General features: G+C 46.5%; 1 protein-coding gene across 1 annotated transcript in view; it reads right to left on the bottom strand.

The window, feature by feature from the left end:
- Nucleotides 1-18,907: 18,907 nt before the first annotated feature.
- LOC135226145 (collagen alpha-1(I) chain-like) overlaps nt 18,908-23,589 on the bottom strand; it is a 189,601-nt gene continuing 184,919 nt past the window's right edge. Inside the window, exons 7-8 of the mRNA XM_064265585.1 lie at nt 22,935-23,451; nt 18,908-22,806 (exon numbers count right to left, since the gene is read on the bottom strand). Coding sequence (XP_064121655.1) covers nt 18,908-22,806; nt 22,935-23,451 — 4,416 coding nt within the window. The remainder of the gene's footprint in view (nt 22,807-22,934; nt 23,452-23,589) is intronic.

The raw sequence follows: 23,589 nt of genomic DNA, 5'->3' as shown, positions 1-23,589 counted from the left end.
TATATATATATATATATCTATATATATATATATATATATATATATATATATATATATATATATATATTATATATATAATATATATATATATATATATATATATTATATCTATATTATAATATATTATATATTTATTATATATATATTATCTATTTTAATCATATACATATCAATATACTCATCAAGATAAACCAATGTTAAAAAAACTGATGCAATAAAATCCGAACTCATAAATGTATTTCAAACATGCAGCTGGGTTCAGATAAAAACACCTTTTATCATGAGGTATATCTCATTTTTCACATATTTTCTGATACCCTTTTTTGTCACGGAGCTTAAATTGTCCAAATCCCTAAACAGTGATGAAACGGAGCTGGAATCTAAATTTTCCAGTTACATCGCTGCTTATGGAAAAGAATATTCGTTCTTCTCAAAGTCCGCACTGTGTAAATTTGCTTCACATTTCAAACAGTTTATGGGAAGCTGTATAAAATACAGACCCTGAAAAAAAAGAAAAAAAAAGTAAAAAATGAGCCGAAGTTTCTTCGGCGCAATCGAGTTTTCTGTATGAAACTCAACCACGCCCCAAGTAACTCTCAGCCGCGGCCATGGAAATTTCAGATATGGCCCGGTGGCGGCTGCGTTGTTGCCTGTGTTGTTGGAACCTATAAGTGGGCCAGATGCACGATAATGGCTAAATCTAACCTTAAATAAGATAAAAACTACCGAGGCTAGAGGGCTGCAATTTTGTGTTTAATGATTGGAGCGTGAATGATCGACATACCAATTTGCAACCCTCTAACCTCGGTATTATTTGAGATCTAAGGGCGAACACAAAAGGTGTGGACGGACAGACGAATACCCATGTCAATGGTTTTCATTTACAGAAAACTCAACAACCAACGGGAGTTAGACGCCGTTTATGTGTTGGTAAACATTTAGCTGTAAATTATATGTCTTTCCACATTTATCCTCTATGATATATTCATTAATTATTTCGTTTTTAATCTTCTTAATTTACCTTAAAGTTGACTTCATGCCTCACTGCCTTAATATTTCTTTCCCATTTCTTAGGAGCTATTTGTTTATTGATGTGCTTTTATTTGAAACTGTTCAGTATATCATCATTTATTCGCACTCTTTATACTTACCTTTCTTTTCTCGATCTTTAACATTTCATCTTCACCAGTTTCAGTAATTCAACGGAAAAGTTGAGTAAACTCTCTCTCTCTCTCTCTCTTACTGAAATCTTTAAATCCAAAAGGTTTAAGAAAGAAGCAAATGAAGTGAGTTACTGTGCCCTTGATAAGGGAGCAAATGGCCCCAGAGAAGAGAGAGGAGAGAGAGAGAGAGAGAGAGAGAGAGAGAGAGAGAGACGGGGGCGGGGTGGGGTGGGAGGGAGGGGGACATCAGGTGGGAGAATGATTTGGCTTTAATCTGCAAAATAAGACAGAAACCAGAAATTAACGGAAAATGGAACGAGATAATATTTTTCTATATATTTATATTTCAAAGTAAAACAAAGCTGTCATCAAGAAAAATTCGAAGCGAGACCAAATGGAAGCTGCGTCAGGTGTGAAATTAAGAACATGACAAGTGAATTGAGTCAATCAATCCAATGGGAGAATTTTACTAAAGAGGTTGCCACGAGATTGCAAAACAATGCTCCTGAATGGATATACGGGAAAGAGATAATAAAATAAATCAATTTTCCATGTAAGCCTACAACAGCCAGAAATTCTGCTGTTCCCAGCACTACTATGGTCGGGAAGTAAGAGCTACAGTAGTGAAATTCAAAAATAGCTTGTTTTTTTGAAGCAGTTACATTACTCCACCCTAATGAAAACATCCATATAGTCAATAATCTACGAAATACAAGAAGATTCACTACCCAAATGACTAGAGACCCACCCGGTGGAAACTATCATGACTGAGTTGCTTTTCATGGCCCGGGAACAGAATCTTGGGCCGCTTTCCTCTGTTTATAAACTTATATTTTCCGTGTGTAAAAACGATACCCTAAAGGCACTGAGGTTCATGTTCAGACTTGCCATCCTCCAGCCCTGGGCCAGCTTCCCTGAGGGGACCTAGTCGGCTATCTCGACGTCCACTTACGATATGTTAAAGTCATATGGATAACTGAATCACGAAGATATGGAACGTGATGAATGTATAAATAAAGGCAAATGCCACGAAAGGTGAAAGGCCTATAGTAGATTCACATCAGCAGTGCATTTGATGTCTAGGCCAGTCCCTTACGAAGCTCCTGATTGGATGTTGACAAGCCAATGCCAGGGCTGGAAATTCTCAGTCTCTCTCGAGAGTTCACATAGGCAGGAATTATGTTCCATCTCTCCTGAAATATACGTCTTTCACGAGAGGTGGAACATACATCCTGCCTATATGAACTGTCGAGAGAGACTGAGAGTTTCCAGCCCTGTGATTGGCTTATCAAGAGCCAATCAGGAGCGTCGTAAGGGACTGGCCTAGACGTCAAATGCACGGTTGATGTGAATCTACTATACCAACCACTACGTTGTTTCACTTCTCCTTCGTAGCATTTGCAATTATTGATTAGTCATATGAGAGAAGCGCATATGGAGAGAGAAAAGTTGACTCAGTTGTGAATAATTCAGGAGACGAAATCTCCCAGGATCACCTGGGTGTACCCAAACCTCGAGAGACCTACAGTCGATTTATGGATCAGCGGGAAGACCCTTTTACGACTTCACGGTCTGACTATTCGGGTCAGCGCTGAGATTCCGGGGACCTGCCGCTGACCCTTTGCTCTGATTTTTCCTCGCCTCTTCTGTTTTAGTGTATGGCCCTTCCCTTTTTTTTTTCTTTTTTTTGAGGTCTTGAATTTATTATAAGCTTTCTTTTATCTCTTTTGGAGTTTTATATTTTATTGACTGGCATCTTTTTTTGAGACGTGTCTTGTTATTTTCTCGATACTTTGATAAGATGCTGTGATGTATAAATATTTCTGTACACACACATAATATATATATATATGTCTACATATAATATATCTTTATATCTACATATAATCTTCTCATGATATTCCAAACGATATCAAATATAAAACCCCAAAACAGATAAAGAAATAAATATCTAAGCTTACCAGCATAATATTAAGATACCTGAAATAAAAAATGAAATGAATTCAAGACACCTCTTTCTCTATAAAAAAAAACACTCATACAATAAAATAGAAGACCCCAAAAGATATGGGTAAGGGGATGTATATATATATTAATTTATATAAAAAAAACTGCAACCTCTTTGAAACAAACGTTTAAGGGCTTAGGGCAACCTCCTGTAAACGCACAGCCTCATTTGGAGCACAAAACCCCTTTAAACATTTGCCATTCACATCCAAATTGCAAGTAATCCTGACAGTCCTGGATACAGTACTTTCTAGCACTCGTTCATTGATTGACTACTCATTTTCGTCTCTTAAAACTTGTACGTCCTCCTCACCTATCATCTTCCGTTTTCTCTTCAGGGACACAATGCTTCGAAACACCATGCCAACAATTTATTTCTTAATCGTCTGCTTTTTGATGAAGAATTACATTCGTGAGAAATGTCAGTCATATTTCTTCCTCTGAAATGCTGAATCGACTTCATGACCTCACCTGGAGTTATGTTGACGAATTATATTCTCAACAAAGTTCAAAGAGCGAGAATATCAAAGTAAGCACAAGTTTCAGAATCGTAGATGGCTTCGTAGAATAGACTATAGAATTAAGGCTAAGGGCCAAGCACTGGGACCTATGAGATCATTCAGCGCTGAAAGGGAAATTGAAAGGTGTAACAGGAGGAAAACCTCAAAGCAGTTGCACTATGAAACGATTATTAGAAGGTGGAAAATCAGATGAAAGAAAGAGAATATGAAGGGCGGTACAGTAAAAGAAATGAATGAAGTTGCAGGTAGTGGCCGAAGGGACGCTTGAATAATGCCTACAGTGCACCACGTAAGGTGCATTAACGGGATAGGTAGCTTCAAGAACTCCAGTCAGTCGACCCATTTCATCAGCTACCTTAATGAAACCGTTTATCACCGGATTACACGGTACGTGGCCTTTCATTTTGAACCTGGCTTTGGGATTCTCCTCTTACCTCCGTCTTCCAAGATTTACATCATTCCCTATTCTTTTGTCCTAGCATCCCTTTGACTGGGCTACATTAGAGTATGAGGCTGGGTGAGCCAATGACTTCTCAGTTAAAAAATCAAAGTACAAATTACCGTTAGATATTGCATTCATTATAAATAATATAATTCGATAAATAACATTAAGCATAACAAAGTTCATATAATTCCAGGAATGAATATACAGTAATTATCACGTACGATAAAGTTTAATGACCTTCGCTCAAGGCTAAATAATTTTCACGAATAAATTTCATTTCAGATTCGATATTGTTCATTACAGATTAAAAATTCATTTGCAAAATTAACAATACAACTCCAAAGAACGCTTTGAAAAGTCAATTATTTAAAACAATGTCATACAAACAAAAGAGTTTCTCAAATATTCAGTTTTGTGACAACTGCAAATAAGTAAAGCCTAAATCATTTTTTTTCCATTTCTTTATACACTCAAACAGAAAATATAAAACATGAAAGGGAAAGCAATTTGTATTTTTGTTATCCACCATCGCTTTGAAAGATAAATGACAAAAAATGCCTTTTTCAAATGCCAATGGACTTTGTGGCTGAATCCCTGGACGTTGATATCTATTAGATTTCACTATATTTTATCTGTTAATTCCGGCGCAATTTAACACATTTTTCATCACTTGTCATCAGGAGTTTTGTTTATAGGGAATTAAAACGTTTGATGTTATTCTCGATGACGAAAAGCATTTATCTTTCCGAAAAAAAAGTTTTAACATTGAAACTTCAATATCATTTGGAATAGCATTGAGAAGATTAAATCATTTGACTGACAATTATTATTATTATTATTATTATTATTATTATTATTATTATTATTATTATTATTATTATTATTATTATTATTATTATTATTAGTTATCAATCATTGGATCCAAACAATAAAAGCATTTACATATATACCTTGCAAGGTGACAGGCCGTTTTAAGGAAAGAAACATAGCGCAAACAGTTAATAAATATAAAATGGAAAAACCTAAGTAAGCCACCGTATTATAAGGTAAATGCTGCTGTTTTCATTATTGACTAAAGCTCAGAAACTTACATAGGACTTTCACGCAGAAGTACAAAACTCACGAAGTTACGTGCACCAAAAGCCTAATTAAATAACGAATTCTTGCTTTTTGTTAAATGTAAAAACATTTACGAAACATATACAGTTTCTCCAGTTGTCAGATAAAACTGCATTATGAAACGTTCGCAATTCATTTTTATCTATTATTCTCATTTTATCTTCTAATCAGATTTCCATTCTGTTAAATAATAATAATAATAAATAATAATCAATAATAATAATAATAATAATAATAATAACTAAATAACTAATAATAATAATAATAATAATAATAATATGTGGCGCCGTGGAGGATGGGTTAGGTCGTCAATAGACTTTAAGTCAAGTTAGCAACATTGGCTCTGGTCAGTCGTTGGATGGGTGACGCTCTCCTCGGCGTTTGATTCTTGGGAAAGGATCTTACCATAATTTCCTCAGTCTACTCAGCTGTAATGAGTACCTATCCCTGATGGGGTAGGGTCCATCTATGGGTTAAATAGCAAAACTCAGCAATGATGGAAAGAAAATGAAGGATTAAACGACAACGACGTAAATGGAACCTCTGGCAACAGGAGCTTCGTCCGGCAACCAGGTATTCAACCCAATTGAAGGGAAGACGGTCAGGTACTTGGAGGTCGTCATCCAGCAACTGATCACCACAACGACAATAATCAACAGCCTGAGGATTGAGCTTAGAGGCCAGAGGCAAAAAGGAAGAAATGGACAGAGAAGAAAATAAGGAAATATGGAGATGCTACATCAGAAGCAACCCGACGAGAGAGGATATAGAAGAAGATTGGTCACATCTGGAGCAGAGGCTGGCAGACCAAGCAAGGAACATAAAGAAAAAGAAACTGGCTCTCCCCAACAGAAAGAGAAGAACTGGAAAGGGAAATGTCACACGACAACGAATTACACGAAGACGAACTGAGAGACGATGCCACAGAAGACGACAGGGAAGATGAGGTATCAAACAACGACACACGAAGAAACACCGACGAAGTAACAGAGAGGACGGAATGGGTGAAAGATTAGACAATGGATGGAGCCAGATACAGAGAGAACAAAGATCCCCTCCATGAAAGCCTACAACACCAAGAAATTAAGGGAGAAAACAAGTGAGGTCAATGAATACTGGGCATAATACAGACCACCAGTATCACAGAAACAAATAACTTGACATATGCAGGAGCAAGATTAGTAGCAGAACTGATGGGAATTCGAACACCAACACCACCAGCACAACCAACCCAACAGCAACCAAAACAGCAACCTCCTTGGAAAAGCGCTGGAAAAGCAAATCATGGTGATGAGATCTGACTTGAGTAAACTGAAAGAGAAGCAAGAAAACAACGGGAGGAACTGAACGAGAAATACAAAGTACAAGAGAGGGGACTAAACAACACAATAGAAGATGTAAAACAGAGGCTTAAGGCCAAAGCACATAAGATCCAACGGTACATGAACAGGAATAAGGGATACCACAGAACAAACTATTCGGAACCAACCAGAAAAGACTATACAGCCAACTAAGAGGGGAAGACAACCACCCAGAAAAAATTCCCGAAGCCGAACCAAGTAAGAGACTCTGGGAAAACATATGGAGCAATCCGGTATCACACAACAAACATGCAACATGGCTCCAGGAAGTCAAGGAAGAAGAAACAGGGAGAATAAAACAAAGATTCACAGACATCACGACAGACACAGTCAGACACCAACTGAAGAAAATGCCAAACTGGAAAAGCCCAGTGGTCCCCGATGAAGTCCATGGATACTGGCTCAAAAACTTCAAGCCCTACACCCAAGAATAGCAGAACAACTCCAGCATTGTATCTCAAATCACCAAGCACCCAAATGGATGACCACAGGAAGAAAAACATCCTTAGTACCACGACAAAGAAGTAAGGGAAACTATAGCCAAAGTTAGGGGTAACAAAAAGGAACAAGAGTAAGGGAATAATAAGGCCGTACTACAAGCTCTGGAATAAGACTAGCAGAGGTAATATCAGGAGAGGGATCTTCCAGGGCGACTCACTGTCCCCACTACTCTTCGTAGTAGCCATGATTCCTTGACAAAAGTACTACAGAAGATGGATGCCGGGTACCAACTCAAGAAAAGAGGCAACAGAATCAACCATCTGATGTTCATGGATGACATCAAGCTGTATGGTAAGCAGCATCAAGGGAAATGGATACCCTAATCCAGGACTGTAAGGATTGTATCTGGGGACATCAGGATGGAGTTTGGAATAGAAAATGCGCCTTAGTTCAACATACAAAAAGGCAAAGTAACGAGAACTGAAGGGATAAAGCTACCAGATGGGAGCAACATCAAACACATGATGAGACAGGATACACAAAATAACCTGGGGAATAATGGAGGAGGAGATAAAATAAAACACCAAGAGATGAAGGACACGATCAGGAAAGACTATATGCAGAGGATTCTCAAGGCGATACTCAAGTCAAAACTCAACGCCGGAAATATGATAAAAGCCATAAAACACATGGGCAGTGCCAGTAATCAGATACAGCGCAGAATAGTGGAATGGACGAAGGCAGAAACTCCGCAGCATAGATCAGAAAAAAACCAGGAAACATATGGACAAATACACAAAGCACTACACCCAAGAGCAAATACGGACAGACATATACCTAACACGAAAGGAGGAGGGAGAGGACTAATAAGTATAAGAGGACTGCGTTCAACATCGAAAACAGAGCACTGGGGCAATATCTGAAAACCAGTGAAGACGAGGTGGTAAAAGAGTGCATGGGAAGAAGGACAATAAAAGCAGACGAAAGAACTCAGAAATAGATATAGAGACAGGAGAAAGACAGAAAGAAACAGAGGACTGGCACAAAAAAAACCAATGCAGGACAATACATGGAGACAGGACTAAAAGAACTAGCCAGCGATGACAATTGGCATGGCTACAGAGGGGGAGCTAAAGAAGGAACTGAAGGAATGATAACCAGGCGGCACAAAAGATCAGGCCCTAAGGAAAACCAGATATGTTCAAAGACGATAGACGGAAAATAACCTCTCTCCCATAGTAGGAAGTGCATACGAAAAGTGAAACCAAAACACATAGCAAGTGAAGCCCGGCACTGAAACAGAAACGTACAAAAAAGAGGCATGATTCAGTAGCAAAAGCCCTACACTGGAGCCTGTGCAAGAAACATCAGCTACCTTCGCCAGTAATAAGTGGTACGAGCACAACTGAAGGGAGTGATAGAAAAAAACGAATCCAGGCAAAAGATCTCTGGGACTATGGTATCCAGAACGGTACGGGTGATGTAAGTGCAAACAGGACCAGACGTTGACGTTGATGACAAGGTCAAGAAAAGAAAGTATCATTCATTGATGTCGCAATACCTGGGACAACCAGAGTTGAAGAGAAAGAGAGGGAAAAATTGGATAAGTATCAGATCTGAAAATAGGAAAATAAGGATGGATATGGGATAGCCCAGTGGAAATCGTACCATAATCATAGGATGACCACTAGCACGATCCACAAGATCCGTGAAAAAGGAATCTGTAGGAAAAAGTAGAGGGCTGAAGTAGCTCCAGGAATCATGCAGAAGATAGAAATAAGAGGGATCATGGCGATTCCAGTGGAAATCGTACCATAATCATAGGAGCACTAGGGCACTGATCCCAAGATCCCTGAAAAGGAATCTTAGAAAAAAGTAGAGGTGAAGTAGCTCCGGACTCATGCCAGAAGAAACGGCGCACATAGTAAGAAGGAGTGATGGACTCCTAAGGGGCAGGATGCAACCCGGGAACCCCCACACTTATAAAATACCAACCAGTCGAATTGGAGGACTTGTGGATAGAGCCAAAAAAAAAAAAAAGATAATAATAATAATAATAATAATAATAATAATAATAATAGTAGTGGTAGTAGTAGTAGTAGTAGTAGTAGTAAACCGTTGGGTATTTTTTTCTGCAAGAAGTCTGTACAAGAAGTGTCCATCTAACTCCAGGCCAGTTGGAAACAATTGCATTAGTCCTTATAGGGACAACATTGCTCCCTTTTTGTTTTGTTTTTTCCTTTTTGACTACAGGGAAACGCCATGGAGCAGCTGAAATTAATGCATTTTGGTTACTCGTCGAAGACTGACAGAAAACCAGAGAAACAATAGGACATTAAAAACACCATATAAACGGAGAGAGAGAGATGAGAGAGAGAGAGAGAATGGAGATGGAAGGAGACGCAGAGGAGAGAGAGACGAGAGAGAGAGAGAGGAGAGGATTATTTCATTACATAAAAAACATCTTACCTAATCACAGTTCATATTTTGGAGAGTTTCTGAAGCTAGACCACATGATGGTTTTTTTTTTCATTTTTCAGATTTCCAGAGACTGTTCCTAAGGTATAGGGGTAGTGGACACGCTCTCCGTTAGTTTGTGACCTTGTATTCCGTAATGACTACTTTTCTAGCCCCGAGGGGCATTAGTACGGCTTAATGTTAATATGTTTCGGGCCCTTCCCTTTCCTTCTTAAAGCTCACCTCGGTTGTAGTATTCTTGTTTTTCCTTATGAGAATGATTAATTATTCCATACACATATTTGATATTTCATATTCTTGTCGCCCCCCCCCCGGAAACACTTCGGGCTTTATACTAAGCGAAATTTAGTTTTGCTAAACCGTAACTAATCATATGCCAAATGCTAGTGTATTCAATATTCAGCGTTAGATATATGTCAAACGCCAAAATCCTCTGCAATAAAAGACAGGCTAATAATAATAATAATAATATAATAATAAATAAGAAAATAATAATAATAATAATAATAATAATAATAATAATAATAATAATAATAATAATAATAATAATATAAAGTAGAGAAACAGATGAAATAGAAAAAATATGAAATATCTTGTAAATCAATTAGATTGAGGATGAAGGTAATTAAAAACTTAGCGGCCACAAGCAATTTTTAGTGAATTGAATACGGTTTCATATTTCAAAGGGACTATTCGGAACCATTCAGGGACGTAAGACGGATTTTTGAGTCATCCTTAGAACACAAATTTATTTTCCTGTGTTTCAAGCAAATGAATCCGGTGCTTTAAAAACTTTGGTGAACACTTTTCTCAGATTTTCTGATGGGTGTAAATGAACACTGTTTCTAATGTCTTTACATGCATGCAATGCTAAGTGATTTACAAAGCTATTCGATATTTTTGCTATTTCAGCTAATCTCTACTTTATTATTATAAATTTTTTTTCTTTTGTCCAAACAGTACTCCAATTCGACGGGGTGGTATTATAGTATTGGGGGGTCGGGTTGCATCCTCCTGCTCCTTAGGAGTCCGTCACTTTTCTTACTATGTGCGCTTGTTCTCCAAGGAGCAGACTTCTGCATGAGGTCCTGAGTTACTTAGCCTTATGTTGTCCAGGATTCCTTTCAAGGATCTTGGGATCGCGCATAGATGTTCTTTGATTATGGATTCAATTTCTACTGGACATCCCAGATCCTTCTTATACTAGGTATGAGGGTGCCCAAGTCAGCCAACCCCAAAACTGTTAAATATCTTTGTAAATAACTTGATTACGAGCGGACCCCCTAAACTAACTAAATTCTAAGGACTGTTTCTCTACTTTGATGTCTATAATTAAAGAAAACCTAATTCCCCAAATTCAGTCCATAATATACCCCCGAAAATAATTTTCAAAAACTACGCCAAAATACTCAGGCTTATTTCTGGCGAGGACTACCTCAATTTCTCCCGCGAGTTTCAAGGAGAAAGCGCATCCCGTACTTCTAACTGGCTTCATTTCCTCACGTGTTTGTAACGCTGTCACAAGTCGCCTACATCCTAAATTTGAATTACAGAAGTAACTGGTGCTCTTCCCTCAGATTCAATGTATAATTATTTAATTGAGGAACAACATTTTCAACTGTAATAATTTTCTAAAAGGAAAGACAAGTCAGTCATCATCGATGAGGTAGCTGCGTTCATTCACGTGGATGACCTCGAGAACATCTTCTCTCCGGAAATCAGAATGATGCTAGTACTAAATACCACAAAGAATTTATTTCTAATTTACAGAAATAAATCCTTATGAAGGCTCACACACATATATAGTATGTTAATTCAATTGAAATTACAAATGCGGAAAAATAAGAAAAGTACTGAGAGGAACCATTACAATAAAACTTAAGACAATCTGAGATAAGGCAAACATTATCGTACAAGCGCTTGTAATGGTCCAGGTATATTACAACTAGTGTGGAATCCAATATACCACCTACATACCCGAACTGACCTAAACTTTCTTGATAGGACAATGTAAATGAGAGAGAGAGAGAGAGAGAGGAGAGAAGAGAGACGGAGAAGGCGAGAGAGATAAAGATGTCCACCTGTGAAGTTTATGTACGCACATAATGCATGCATCTATATATTTAATATATATATTTCTATTATTATATATATATATATATATCTAATATAATATAAATAGTGTATGTATAACTGAAGCACGAAAGTTTGGAAACGTGATAAAATCCATAAATAAAGGTATAATCACGAGGGAAAAATAAACAAGCGGAGTTTCCGCAAGATGTTTCGACGTTTAACGTCCTTATTTAGCAAGATGAATGGACTTATCATGAGGAATTGACAGACAAGAAAGGTTGTATAATTGACAGATAGGGATTAGAAAGAGATTAGTACCTAAAATCTGACACACCTGGAAGATGGTAACCTTACCAAACAAGCAAAAAAAAATGGGTATTAACAATTTAAAAAAAAAATAAAAACAAACAAGTTTAAGGACAATCTTGCTCAGACCCAAGTGCAAGACAATTAAAGATTATTATAAGTGACAAGATATTCAGAAACTTTGGTCAAAACAAAAACATATTCAACACATCCAATATTCATAAATACCTATTAAAACATACAATACAACGAGAGATATCTCTAAGGGCAACTAATTTTTATTTCACACAACACACCACAACACATAATCAGCCTTTTTAAGTTTTGCTCATATAATCTGTAAACTATTGGAAATAGCTTGACATTTTTCTCAGGGGACGTTCGAATACCGTGATGAAAATTGCGGATTTTTTAATAACGAAGTTATTATGGACAAGGAAGTAACATCTCATCCGATTCCTGATTTCTTGACGAAAATGAAGTGTTCATCCCGCGACGAGAGCACAATCCCTTCATTTTTATTTATGTCATTTTACCATCGAATTATTTTAATTTATTGCCGACTAGAGGGAATGAGTTTCATTTTATTTCGTAATTTATAAAAGATATAACACGAAAGATAGTAACAAAATCAAAAGGCACACAAAGGTCTGGAAATCATATTTCTATGCTTTATTATTGGACTCGTCACAGAATAACTGAAAATTGTTCTACTTCTGATGCATCATTCAATCCAGTTTCGCCCAGTCTCTTCTGTCTCTCTCTTCTGTCCTATCTCTACTCTCTCTCTCTCCTCTTCTCTCTGCCGGGACCGTGCCGAAAGATACCTAACGTACACACACACAAAATATGCACTCTCCACTTAACGTAAGGAGAACACACAAAAAAACAGACACACATGTCTGTACATTACAAGGGATACATATTATTAAATATTATATATATATATTATATATATATATATATATTATATAATAATATTTGTAGGAAGACCACTAAAAATTCATTGGGTTCATCAACATAATATTCAAGTACACGGATTACAGTGTTAACTTTGCTATATATATATAATAATACTATAATATATATATATAATTATATATATATATAATATATATATTTATATATATTATTTTATACTAATATATAAATATTACAATATCTATATTTATTATATATATATATATATATTAATATAATATATATATATATATAAGTTATATGTATGTATAATATATCTAAAGTAACGCAATGTTAATAATCTGTGTTGAACTTAGGCGAAATGAAGAAACATACAAATAAATAGGTCACGGAGAGTTTGGAGGACTCGAGACAGGAGTATATGAGGAGGGGGGGGGGGGGGGGGGTTTGGTTGGCGGTCCAGGGAATAGTGACCTTCAGATTAGGAATTGGGTTCAAAAATCAACAAAAATAACCTTTATAGGAATCCATAATGGAAGTTGGAGTGGCGCGGGACTTCGGGACGTTTAGTTACAAGTGAAAGAGATGCTTCACGCTGCCGACTTACTACAAAAAAATCTCCCCAGTCAGAACTTTACTCTTGGCAGCTAAAATCCCTTTTTTTATACTTTTTTATAATAATCCTAGGCGATTTACGCACAAGAACACACACTCATGCTCTAAATTACATATATATATATTTATTATATATAGAGAGATATATATATTAGAATATATCCTATATATATATAGATATAGCTATGTATATACTGTATATATATATATACTTATAATATATATATATATATATAGATATATATATATTCTAGATAGATAATTATATATATATATATTATATAATAATATATAATAGTATTATTATATAATATATACTAATATAATAAATATATATATATATTATAATACAAATATATAATATATTAGGTGTTGTGTGTGTTGGTGTGTCGTGTGTGTGTTGTGCGATATTACGTATATATAACGATATATAATATAATATATTATATATTATATATATATATATATAATATAATATAAATATATAATATATTATATATACGTATATATATATATATAATATATTATATATATTATATATATATATATAATATTCTATAATACATACATACATAATACATAACATACTGTTGTGGCACGTGTGACACGGGATAGGGAGAGAGAAGTTTAGGAACAGAAGAACTTCCAACCGTGATGATAATTTAATTTGTAACGTTCCTATTCATTTCATGAGATGCAAAAGGCAAAATTCAAGGAGCGATTACAGTTGGATAAATGTACTGTATAGTATTATACTGATCAATTCGTTTTACCATGCAAATTAAGCTAGGAGATGTGTAGTGAGTCGGCAAGTGTGAAAGCACTTCTCAGGAAAGTCGGGCATCCAATTCCAGATGGGGTTATAGAGGTTCCTTTTGAACAAGGAGTTCCCCATTTCCTAATCAGCGTCGTATTTCCAAGATTCCTGCCGTCATTTACTCGTTATTCTTGAGCCACTCAGATTCTTCGCGGCTATCCGATAGTTTTTAGTTCACAAACCCATTAACTATTTATATGCGTGATTCTTCAGTCGGTTCTATTCAAAATAAAATTATCAACAATTCTCTAATATAATATATCATCTATCTAATTTTATGAAATATATATTATATTGTGTGCTGCGCTATAGGCTGTTGTTGTTGGCGATTCACAGGCCTAGGCCTGCACGGGCTCTTGCTCATAGAAGCAGCCCGTAGTTCTAGTGCGAATGTGGTTGGGTGATGTGAATGTGCGGGAGTCATGAATATACTTAGACGTGCGTATCTTCAGGCCATAGGGGTAACAAGTCGAGATGGGGATAGCGTACTTTTATTGAACCTATATGAACACGTAAATGAATGTAAACCTCATGCAATAATAGTTACACCATGTCAGAAAAAATATGTGATAAGAACATAATTAACCAACCTCTAAGTAACTAAGCATTACAAAATAAATAAATAACCTCAAAAGTCCTCCCCACCACAACAACATTCCCTTCTTTCTTAGAGCTGTTATAGATGGGATACGGATATTTTGCATTTAGTTCTTGCTTGACAACAGGAATGTACACAAAAGACACGGACAGAACTACCCGGAATAAAAGGGAAACATGCCCCCCACCCCCACCCCCAATCCTATGTGTCTTTCTATAGGCATCTATCTATCTGCACGCAGACATCACACACACACCACACACAGCCACCCACACACACCAATATATACATATATATATATATATATAAGGAAGAAAGTAATGTAGTCTAATTAGGAGAATAGAATGACAATTTACAGTTTTTTGTGGGTCCAGACTTAGTTCGTAAAATGTTACGTTTTTTAATCTCTTTGTTTCCATATCATGTTCAACAAGTTGGGGAATAAAAGGTTATATTTTTGTATTTACGAGAATTCATTAGCCTAGTTTTATCCTAGCTTGATACGTTGCAAAGAGGAGACAAGCCAGCAATAAAGGTCAAGAGGAGTTGTCACGAGTTTAGTTTTGACGAATCATTTGCCGAAGATTAATCGCCTCGGTTATCTAATAGATATATATACTATATTATATATATATATACATATATTATAGATATATACTATATACATACTATATATATATATATATTAATATATCTATAATATATAAATATATGCGATATATATATTATATATATATATATTATTTATTTATGTATGTACGTACTAATACATACATACAGACATTAATACATAATACATTTTACATACATGTGCTCACGTACAAGGCAGCGCGGAAATTGAAAAATTCGACGAGTAAGTTAAAATAATAACATCATAAAGTATTTTTATGCTGCTGTTATATGCAGAGGGTGGGGCCTATGTTGATTGGCAAATAAATGGAAATTGAGGGGACGAATGGTTAATTATGGGTACTGAGTTCCCGAAATATATAAACAGGGGTCACCACCAAAGAAAAACTGTAGGTAAATGGCGTTACTCTAAGAAGTAAAAAGCCGTAGGTAGTGAGTAATCAGGGAGGAAAGCTGTAGGTAAGAAGAAACATGCCAAAGAAAAAGTGTAGTGTAGGCAGTGGGCTATTTCCAAAAAGAAAACTGTAGGTAGTTAGTCTCCACATAAGGATCGTGAGCAGACAGAGCCAGCAAACTAATGGAGTGAGCACTGAAGAAAAGTGAGTACTCTGAATTACTCACAGTGGGGAATTTTGGGATAATTCGGTATAAAACCCCCCCCCGAAACGACGATTTAAAATCTAAAAAAGCTTCAAGTTCCACGGGAGCGTGAATTGATGTGAGGTATGAATATAATACTAACTGGTCGTGGATGTGGAGTGAAGACGGGAAAAAGGTTTATAGTATATCTTAGTTTAACCAGACCACTGAGCTGATTAACAGCTCTCTAGGGCTGGCCCGAAAGGAATTAGGTATTTTTACGTAGCTAGGAACCAGTTGGTTACCTAGTAACTGGACCTACAGTTTATTGTGGATTCCGAACCACACTATATCGGAAATTGGATTTTTTACACCCGAAAATAAACTTCTCTGATCTCCGCGTTGGGCAGAGCAAGGGAAACGAACTTCAGAGCCACCGAGAAGGCGGGAGATTAACACTGTTATTTGATGGTAATATGCGGAAACTCCCGAATAAGAAATTAACCATGGTCTCGAAAATCCGCAGTGGGCAGCTGGCCATGCCGCCCATTGCAAAGGGTGGAGAGAGAGAGAGAGAGATCAGACGAGAGAGATGAGAGGGAGCTAGATTTGTTATCACAAGCCCACCCCGCTATATTCGGAGGGTACTCTGTTAATTCCATTGACATATATTGTTCCTCTGTTCCATTATGTTGAAGAAAATTGTAGTACACATATTCAAATTAGTCATTCTGTTTACCATTATTAATACATTTAAACATAGACTGAAATTATTCGCTGAGTATTAAATAATAAGACTGGCATTGACACGTGATTTGTAAATTGAATTATTTATATCAACAAGTGTTTTATTTTTTTAAAAATGACTGATATAAGTAAAGAATCAGACAAAAGAGATTCGTACTGCCAAAAAATCCCTGAGAAGATCAGCCAAGGTATAAACACAAGAGACTAGGCATAGTTAAAATACAATTTTTTTCCGAATATTTCCTGCTGTGTTTTGATAAATCGAAATAATCTCTGGTGGGAATATATAACACCAACGAAAACGCGAGGGAGGAGAGGAGAGAAATATGAAATCTGGGAACCACACTTCAGAGGATGGCATCCAGTAGCAGGTGTTGTTTGGGACGTTGTGTCCAGATGTTCGAAATACGGAGAGAAGTCTTAAGGCAAAGGAACTAATCATTTATTGACGAATGAATGCCCGATGCACTGGTGAGGGTCCTCCTGACGGATGATGATGGAGGAGAACAGCCCAAGGGAAAAGGAATGAAGGAGAGAATTGCGGCTTGCGAGGACACCATCGAGTGCCATGAGGAGCAGCGGTGAACTTGGCGACAGGAAATTTTCTTCAGTGTGCAACAGGAGGATCGGACCGCTCGAAGCTGAAGGAGAAACGAGAAGAGAAGAAGGAAAAACAGCCGATGGAAAGACCCAAAATCCTGAAGAGAAACAGAGAAAATCGCATCTGATGGCCCACAAAAGCAATTGGCCAGAGAAACGATGCCAGGTTGAGAGGCAAAGAGAGATCATAGGACAGAAGGAGACAGAGTGCAGGTGAAGGACCGCAGAAGCGGCGCAGATAGGCGAGCTTCATCCAGAAGAAAAAGGGGAACGCGAGCAGCGAAAAGCGAGAATCCGCAAGGAGGAAAGGACGCGGAGGTCAGGTTGCAGGTCTGCAGAATGAAGTGGAAGACATGACGAAGGAAAAGGGTGGAATCAGCGTGAAGATAACGGTTGCGTTGCTGAAGATGAACGAGCTTGGACATACCCTTTTTTGAAGGGAAATGGTCGGCAATCAATCCGGTGGAGAGGAAGCATGGTGTCCAGGCCGAACTGAAGGAAGAGAGGGGAGATGAGAGGCCCGAAGACGCGATGAGCAAAGGAGAAATGGATTTGCAAGCGGAAGAACGGAAGGGGGGAATTACAGATTGCCGACGAAGGGCCAATGGAAAGTGACGGAGCAGGGTTGCCCAGCTCAAAGGAATCAGCAGGATCCAGTCTAAGGTGGACTCACGAAGACGGATCATATTTTGAAAAATGAGAGAATGTTGTCGTATGGAATTGTTTTGAATGAAATCAATTAAAGAGTATACAAAGATGCCAATTTCAGTTCCACAATGATTCTTGAGAGTATACTTGTTACATTAAATAATTAATTCGAGTTTAAGTGGAGTTTAAGATTCTTTCATAAATGGATGTGAATGAATGAATGAATTTTAGGTTATGGATCTTAAGAGTGAATCCGCAATAGTTTCTTTAGATTTTGGGAAAATACTAAGGGTTACTAATTGATGAAAGTTTTGGAAGATTAGTGTATGACTAGTTTGATGTTCTGTATAATTAAGTTGTGTTAGAATGTTAAGGAAAAGAAAGGCTGGAGGAAAATAAATGAGTGAAAAATGTTTTTGTAAGAGTTTTTATTGATTCCTGAAGGAAAAAGGAAGATGGAGGGATTGTAGAAAGGTTGAGAAAGAGTAGATTCTGGAGTGGCAGAAAAATGAGCAGAGAAGTGAGGGAAGACTGGTGGATCCCAGGAGAAGGAGCAAAAGGATTCAGTGAGATTCGTGGAGTGCCAAAAGAAAGGAAGAAAAAGGATTGAGAGAAGCGTGAGGAGATTTGCAAGGATTTCAGGGGCATTATTATGGTTCTAAGACGAAGCAAAAGGTGAGTGGTCTGCAGGGACGGCGGGGCAAAGGCCGCGAAAACCGCCCACGGGCGGGCGAGACAGAAGGGGGCCCGCCGAGATCCCCGGGGGAGGGGGCGGGCCAAGGAGGGGCCTCGCCGGAGGTCCCGGGGCGGGCGGGGCCAGGAGGCTCGTCAGAGGTCACGGTGGCAGGAGGGCCAGGGAGGCCCGCCGAGGTCCGGGGCGGGCGGGCCCAGGAGGCCCGCCGAGTTCCCCGGAGGCGGGCGAGGCCAGGAGGCACGGCGAGTTCCCCGGGGCGGGCGGGCAAGGAGGCCACGCCCCGAGTTCCCCGGGTCGCGGGCCAGGAGGAACCGCACGAGTTCCCCGGGGCGGGCGGGCCAGGAGGCACGCGAGGTCCCCGGTGGAGGGGCGGACAGAGGCAACGCCGGAGGTCACCGGGGCGGTCGGGCCAGGAGGCACGCCGAGGTCCCGGGGGCGGGGGCCAGGAGTGCAACGCCGGGAGTTCCCGGGGCGGGCGGCCAGGAGGCACGCCGATGTCCACGGGGCGGGCGGGCCAGGAGGCACGCCGATGTCCCCTGGGCGGGCGGGGGCCAGAGGCACGCCGAGGTCCCCGGGGCGGGCGGGGCCAGGAGGCACGCGGGTCCCCGGGTGCGGGGCGGGCCAGTCGGCCCGCCGGAGGGTCCCGGGGGACGTGCGGGCCAGTCGGCCCGCCGAGGTCCCAGGGTGCGGGGGCCAGTCGGCCCGCCGAGGTCCCCGCGGCTTGCACGGGCGGGCCAGTCGGACCCGCCGAGGGTCCCCGGGGCCGGGCGGGCCACTGGGCCGCCAAGTTCCCGGGGCGGGCGGGCCACTGGGCCCGCCTGAGGTCCCCGGGTGGGCGGGGGGCAGTCGGCCCGCCGAGGTTCCCCGGGGTGGGCGGCCACTGGGCCGCCGAGGTCCCCGGGGCGGGCGGGGCACTGGGCCCGCCGAGGGTCCCGCGGGGTGGGCGGGCCAGTCGGGGCCCGCCGACGGTCCCCGGGGCGGGCGGGGACACTGGGGCCCGCCGTAGGTCCCCGGGGCAGGGCGGACAACTGGGTTCGCCGAGGTCCCCGCGGGCGGGCAGGCCAGTCGGCCCGCCAAGGTCCCCGGTGGCGGGCGGGCAGTTCGGCCCGCCGAGGTCCCCGGGGCGGGCGGCGCCAGTCGGCCCGCAGAGTTGTCCCAGGGGGCTGGGGCGGGGCCAGTCGGTCCGCCGAGGTCCCGGGGCGGGCGGGCCACTGGGCCCGCCGAGGTCCCGGGGCGGGGGGCCAACGGGCCCGCCACGGTCCCCGGGGCGGGCGGCCAGCGGCCTGCCGAGTCTTCCGGGGCAGGGCGGGCCAGTCGGGCCGCCGAGGTTCCCCGGGGCGATGCGGGCCACCTGGGCCCGCCTAAGGTTTTCCCGGTCGAGGGCGGGCCAAAAAGGCCCCGCCGAGGTCCCCGGGGCGGGGCGGGCCACTGGGCCCGCCGAGGTCCCAGGGGCGGGAGGGGCAGTCGGCCCGCTGAGGTCCCTGGGGAGGGCGGGCCAGTCGGCACGCAGGTCCAGGGGCGGGCGGGCCACTGGGCCCGCCGCGGTCCCGGGGCGGGCGGGCCACTGGGCCCGCCGAGGTCACGGGGCGGGCGGGCCAGTCGGCCCGCCAGGTCCCGGGGCGGGCGGGGCCCGTCGGCCCGCCGAGGGTCCCCGGGGTCCGGGCGGGACAGTCGGCCCGCCGAGGGTCCCCGGGGCAGGGCGGGGCCACTGGGCCCGCCGAGGTCCCCGGGGCGGCGGAGCCAGTCGGCCCGCCAGGAGGTCCCCGGGGCGGCGGGCACTGGGCCCGCCGAGGTCCGCGGGGGGGCGGGCCAGTGGGCCCGCCGAGGTCCCCGGGGGCGGGCGGGCCAGGGCCCCAGCGAGGCCCGGGGCGGGAAAGCCATTGGGTCAGCCGAGGTCCCCGGGGGCTGGGCGGGGCCAGTCGGCCGGTGATGGTCCTGGGGCGGGCGGGCCAGTAGGCCCGCCGAGGTCCCCGGGGCGGGGGGCCCAGTGGGCCGCCGAGGTCCCGGGGCGGGCGGGCCACTGGGCCCGTCGAGGTCCCGGGGCAGGGCGGGCCCGTGGGCCCGCCGAGGTCCCGGGGCGTGCGGGCCACTGGGCCCGCCGAGGTCCCCGGGGCGGGGAGAGGCCAGTCGGCCTGCCGAGGTCCCGGGGCGGGCGGGCCACTGGCCCGCGATGTCCCGGGGCGGGCGGGCCAGCGGCCCACCGAGGTCCCGGGTGCGGCGGGGCCATTGGAGCCCGCGAGGTCCCCGGGGCGGGCGGGGCCGCGGCACGCCGAGGTCCCCGGGTCGGAGGGCCAGTTGGCCCGCGAGGTCCCGGGGCGGGCTGGCCACTGGGCCCGTCCGAGGTCCCCGGGGCGGGCGGGCGCTGGGCCGACGATGGTCCCAGGGGCGGGGCGGGCCAGTCGGCACGACGAGGTCCCCGGGGGCGGCGGGCCAGTCGGGCCCGCGAGGTCCCCGGGGGGGCGGGGGGACCAGTCGGCACGGCCCGAGGTCCCCGGGGCTGGGCGGGCCACTGGGCCCCGCCGAGGTCCCCAGGGGGGGCGGGCCGGGTCGGCCCGCCGATTCCCAGGGGGCGGTGCGGGCCACTGGGCCCCGACAAGGTCCCCGGGGCAGGGGGCCAAGTCGGCCTGCAGAGGGTCCCTCGGGCGGGCGGGCCAGTCGGCCCGCCGAGGTCCCAGGGGCGTGAGGGCCACTGTGGCCCGCCGAGGTCGACCGGGGCGGGCGGGCCAGTCGCCCCGCCGAGTTCCCCGGGCGGGGGGGCCACTGGGCCTGCCCGAGGTCCAAGGGGAGGGCGGGCCATCGGACCGCGAGGGGTCCCCGGGCGGGCGGGCCACTGGGCCCGCAGAGGTCCCCGGGGGAGGCGCGGGGGCGGGACCTGGGCCCGCCGAGGTCCACGGGGCGGGGCGGGGCCAGTCGGCCCGCCGAGTTTGCCCGGCGGGGGGCCAGTCGGCCCGCCGGAGGTCCCGGGGCGGGCGCGGCCAGTCGGCCGCCGAGGGTCCCCGGGTTGCAGGGCGGGCCATGGGCCCGCCCGAGGTCCCCGGGGCGGGCGAGCCAGTCGGCCCGCCGAGGGTCCCCGGGGCGGGTGGGCGGCCACTTTTTGGACGCACTGAGTCCCCGGGGAGCGGGCGGGCCAGTGGGCCCGCCGAGGTCCCCGGGGCGGGGGGCAGTCGGCCCGCTGAGGTCCCCGGAGGCGGGCGGGCCACTGGGCCCGCCGAGGTCCCCGGGGCGGGGCGGGCCAGTCGGCCGCTGAGGTCCTGGGGCGGGCGGCACAGTCGGCCCGCGAGCGTGCCCCGGGGAGGGCGCGGGCCAGTGGGGCCCCGCAGAGGTTCCACGGGCGGGGCGGGCCCACTCCCCCCCTCCCACGCGGGCCGCGCGGTTCCCCGGGTGAGGCGGGCCAGTGGGGCCCGCCGAGGGTTCCCCGGGGCGGCGGGGCCACGGGCCCGCGAGGTCCCCGGGGCGGGCGGGGCCAGGCGGCCTGCGCGGGTCACCGGGGGCGGGGGGCCACGTGGCCCGCCGAGTCCCCGGGGCGGGCGGGGCCAGTCGCCCCACCGAGGTCCCCGGGTGCGGGCGGGCCACTGGGCCCGCCGGGTCCCCGGGGCGGTGCGGCGGCAGTGGCCCGCGAGGTCCCGGAGTTGATCTTGCGGGCGGGCCAGTCGGCCGCGACGGTCCCTCAGGGCGGGCGGGCCACGGGCCCGCCGAGGTCCACGGGGAGCGGCGGGCCACTGGGCCCGCCGAGTCCCCGGGCGCGGGGGGACAGCGGCCCGCGGAGGTCCACGGGGCGGGCGGGGCCAGTCGGCACGCCGAGGGTCCCAGGGTCACGCGGGCGGGACAGGTCGGGCCGCGAGGTACCGGGGCGGGTGGGCCACTGGGCCCGCCGGGTCCCCGGGGCGGGCGGGGCCGGTCGGCCCCGCGGGTCCCCAGCGGAGTGGCCGGGCCAATGGGCCCGCCAAGTTCCCCGGGGCGGGCGGGACACTGGGGCCCGCCGAGGTCACCGGTGGGGCGGGGCCAGTCGGCCCGCAGAGGTCCCCGGGAGCGGGGGAAACCTGGCGGCCCGCCGAGGTCAAGGGGAGGGCTGGGCCAGGGTCGGCCCGCCAGAGGTACCCGGGGCGGGCGGGCCACTGGGCCCGCCGGAGAGGCCCGGGGCGGGCGGCCAGTCGGCCCGCGAGGTCACCGGGGCGGGCGGGCAGTCGGCCCGCCGTGGTCCCACGGGGCGGGCAGGCAGTGGGCACGATGAGGGTACCCGGGGCGGGGCGGGGCAAATGGTGTCGCCGAGGTAACGGGCGGGCGGGCCAGTAGCCCGCCGAGGTCCCCGGGGCGGGCGGGCCAGTTAGGGGCCGCCGAGGGGGGGTCCCCCGGGGCGGGCGGCCACTGGGTCCCGCCAAGGGTCCCCGGGGCGGGCGGGCCACTGGGGGCCCGACGAGGTCCCCGGCGGCGGGGGGCCAGTCGCCGCCGGGTCCCCCAGGGCGGGCGGGCCAATGGGCCCGCGAGGTCCCGGGTGCGGGCGGGCCAGTCGGCCGCCGAGGGTCCCCGGGGCGGGCGGGGCCACGGGGCCCGCCGAGGTCCCCGGGGCGGGCGGGGCCAAGTCGGGCCCGCCGATGGTTCCGGGGCGGGGGCGGTGCCAGCGGCCCGCCGAGGTCCCCGGGGCGGGCGGGCCAAGGGCCCGCAGAGGTTCCCCGGGGCGGGCGGGCCTGGTCGGCACGCCGAGGACCCAGGGCGGGAGGGGCCACGGGCCCGCCAAGGTCCCCGGGGCGGAGCGGGGGGGGGGGGGGGCCACTTGGCCCGCGAGGTCCGGGGCGGGGCGGGCCAGTCGCCCGCCGAGGTCACCG

This window comes from Macrobrachium nipponense, chromosome 14 (genome assembly GCF_015104395.2).
Source record: "Macrobrachium nipponense isolate FS-2020 chromosome 14, ASM1510439v2, whole genome shotgun sequence".
NCBI lineage: Eukaryota > Metazoa > Arthropoda > Malacostraca > Decapoda > Palaemonidae > Macrobrachium > Macrobrachium nipponense.
This window is presented reverse-complemented; position numbering and strand designations above follow the sequence as displayed.